At 45.4% G+C, this 3,807-nt stretch overlaps 1 protein-coding gene across 1 annotated transcript; it reads right to left on the bottom strand.

The window, feature by feature from the left end:
- Positions 1 to 852: 852 nt before the first annotated feature.
- On the bottom strand, positions 853 to 2,018 carry EMH_0035940 (uncharacterized protein; the record flags this gene model as incomplete). Its single annotated transcript, XM_013495023.1, has 2 exons — positions 853 to 1,091; positions 1,676 to 2,018. 2 exons carry the CDS (start codon positions 2,016 to 2,018, stop codon positions 853 to 855), a joined length of 582 nt encoding a protein of 193 aa, XP_013350477.1.
- Positions 2,019 to 3,807: the final 1,789 nt, after the last annotated feature.

Raw genomic sequence — 3,807 nt, 5'->3', positions numbered from 1 at the left:
GGTAGCTTTCTTTCCAAGCCCCATTGGCACTCGGCTGCAGCACCAGGCGGAGCGTTTCGCTTACGCTAGCGGCTGCTGCATCCGGACGGCCTTCCAGAAGGTGCCGAAGAGCTGCAAAGCCCCACAAAATCCACACATGCAGGCGCATGCAAGGCGTACAGGTTTCCAGTTCCTGCGTGCAGCCCCTGAATGTACGGCGTGTACACCCAGGAGTGAAAGCGGCAACGCATTGCCCTCCTTCGCAACAGTCTTTGTCTCAGCCGGAAGCAATCATACATACAGACATGCACGCAAAGATACATGCATACATAGATAGGGACACACACACATACGAACACGCAAAAACAAAAACACACATACATATGCATATGCAATATGCATACACATATACATATTACATATACATATATATATATACATATACATATTACATATACATATATATATATACATATATATATATATATATATATATATATATATATATATATGATGAACGATATATGTATACAAGCCTAGGCGTGAGCGTAGCCGCAAGCACACCCCTTTGCCGCTGAAAACATGCAAACATAATGGTATTGGCCCTCCCACGAACAAACGCGACGAGACCATCACAGCAAGTTATGAGAGATTTTACGCGAAGATCACATGCGCATGCACACTGCATACATGCTGTCGCTGACCTGCTGCGTGTTCAGGCGACAGTTCATCCTTGCCTACGTCAACTACAGACAACCTCTGTTAGAGGTTTGCCTCCATTTGTTTTGTTTTTGCTTCTTTTCCCGCACACCATGGATCGTGTTGGTTCTTAGCTTCTGTTGCGTATTCCTCCTGCTGCTGCTGCAGCGGTAGCTACTGCTGCTGCTGGTCATGCTCTGCTGAATACGTGTCTTGCTGGGGTTCAAGCTGCCCAAGGAGGCGTGAAGAAGCCTCACCCTCACCCCGAGTCTCTTCGCTTCCCCGGCCGTCTGTCTCCATGAAATCCGCGTTGTCTCCCACAAGCTGTGCAGACAGCTCGCTGGCCTCCCCGTTCTTCTCTAGCCAATGCTGAGCAGCAGAAGAAACCAAAGAGGAAACAAATTCGTCTTCCGCTGCGTTCACACATGTTTCACGTTTGCATATGCAATATATAATGACTCATGAAGAAACCACCAATTGCTTGCGACAATGATAATACTTTTGATGCAAACAAAAACGAAACACAAAAACAGACGCACGCGCATTCGCTCGCTTCCTCGGCGTAGCTCAAGGAGTTAGACGGCCGGAGGAGATACGGCTGCCTGTTGCTTGTGCTGCTGCTGTTGCTGCAGTGGATATGCTGGGGTTGAAATGGAGACAGCTAGGTGCTGTGGCAGTTGCGCTGAGGGAGACGCTCACCACTCTCCTCCTCTATTCATCGCCCCCCCCAGCATCCGCCTCCTCCCTGCAACCCCACCAAACACCACTAACTCTAAACGTATAGATATAGCTGAGCTCTATACATTAGAGCCTTCCCCATCCACTAGCAGGATGCTTCACCTTCACCTCTATCGCCCGTGTTTAACCCCCAAGCACTAAACCCTAAACCCTCTTACTGGGTGTCTGTCTCAGCCAGCTCTGCCAGAGGCCTCGTGCGTCCCTGCCCCCTCATATTGTTGATAGACCTGTCCCCTCTGTAGCTGGGGTTTCTCCTCACCTTCCCGGTGTGAGTCATCCCCTTTGTTTTTTTCCCGGGCAGCGACGCTTTCGTCTTCGTCTATATCCTGCATCGGTTGTTGCAGCAGCTTGAGTTGCTGCAACCCGCGCCCCACCGCTCCGGTGTATTCAGGCGGACTAAACGACAGCGAAGAGGGCGACGGGGGCTTTCTGCTGTCTCCTTGTTGGGGTCCCCCGGTGCTGCTGCTGCGAGTAAAGGAGCCACAACCTTTCTCTGCTGCAGCGGTAGCAGCAGCAGCAGCAGCATTTCTCTCGTCCTCATCCCAGCCGTCAGCTCCCTTCTCCTCCCCGACGTCTCCCCCATCTTCCCCGTCACCTTGCATTGTCTCCCGCTGCACAAAGCTGCATGCACCGACCCACCAAAAGCATGCAGCACCAAAGATAAAGCCCCACAGCCATCCCTGAAACTGCGCATGCGCATGCGTCTCACCCAACCGTGCAGCTAGCAGCACTGATATCAAAAGCAGAAAAGGCAAAGCCCGCAGCAGCAACTTCTATGCAAAAGGCCTCGTTGTCTTTTCTCTTAGGGGGCCTCTGTCGGCGCTGCTGAGGGGAACTGCTAGACCTGCAACACCAGGCAAAGCACATGCAGGAGCCCCAGCTGCAGCAGCAGCAACAAACGTAGCAGCACCACCAGCAGCTCTCTGAGCTTCACGTGACACCCTCGTGGTCAGCATAAGGCTCGCACTACGCAGCCGCCACCAGGCTCACCCCTAAATTATAGACCCTAAATTATAGACCCCACCACACCCCATATACTGATACATAGAGATGCAGGCGCCAGACGGCTGCAGTATGTATATACTGCATATATATATATATATATATATATATATATATATATATATATATATATATATATATATATATANTATATATATATATATATATATATATATATACTGTATATACTGAACGCAGGATGCCTCGGCTTTGCCTGAGTGATTCTCTAAGCCCTCTAAACAACCCCACCGCATACAACCAGTACAGTGCGCGCTGCCAGCTGCGCCGCCGAGGGCTCGGTGGGGCGCCGCAGGGAGAGAGGGGTTGGGGGGAGCAGCGGCCTCAGCTACACAACGACAGAGGCGCATCAATATCTCTGTCTCCCTCTCTGGCTGCATCTCATCACAGAGCAGCACCGCAGAGGCCTTTTCGTCTCATCCTCGGCAGCAGCCCCCCAACCCTTCACTATTAGTATCTTTTATATTATATTATTTTTATTATTATATATTATAATAATAATAATAATATAATACAAAAATACTATACTAATATCTTTTATATTATATTATTTTTATTATTATATATAATAATAATAATAATATAATAGAAAAATACTATACTAGTATTTTTCTATTATATTATTATTATTTTTATTATTATTATATTATTATTATTACTTTTATTATTATTATATCTTTACTATTACTACTACTATTGCTTTTAATTCTTATCATTTTATTATCTATTACTATAATAGCTACAAATGCAGAAAAAAAAAAGAAGAAACAGAGAAGAGACAAAGACACACAGAAGCAAAACGCTTCAGTTCAACGAGTTGAGCTGCTGCAGCAGCAGCAGAAGCAACTGTTGCTGCTGCTGCTGCAGCTGCTGCTGTTGTTGCTGCTGTTTTTGTGTTCTGCTGCTGCCGTTGTTTGTACTTCCGCTGCTGGTCTTGTTACTGCTGCTGCTGCTTCCGTTTCTGCAGTTGCTGCTGCAGCTGCTGTTGCTGCTGCTGCAGAAGCAGCAGCATGATATTACTTGCAGCAAATGCTTATTTGTTTATCTCTTGGATGGTATATATATATGTATACATATACATATACATATACATCTTAAAATAACCAAATAAACGGAAATAAAATAAAATAAAATAAAATATTTCTATTTTATTTTATTTTATTTTATTTTATATGAATATAATAATTTATTTTTTAGCGGGTATAACTTGTTGTTTGAGTGAAGGGGGCAATGATCCTTCTATTTTTTGTGCTTTAGTTTTATCTGTGACAACAAGTGTATATAAATGTTTCGAGCATCTTATTTTAAATTTAGTAATAACAACACCAGCAGAAGAAGGAGCAAACGGCTGCCCTTTAGGCCTCCTTATGC

The sequence above is a fragment of the Eimeria mitis genome, genomic scaffold (genome assembly GCF_000499745.2).
Source record: "Eimeria mitis Houghton genomic scaffold, Emh_scaff1388, whole genome shotgun sequence".
Taxonomy (NCBI): domain Eukaryota; phylum Apicomplexa; class Conoidasida; order Eucoccidiorida; family Eimeriidae; genus Eimeria; species Eimeria mitis.
This window is presented reverse-complemented; position numbering and strand designations above follow the sequence as displayed.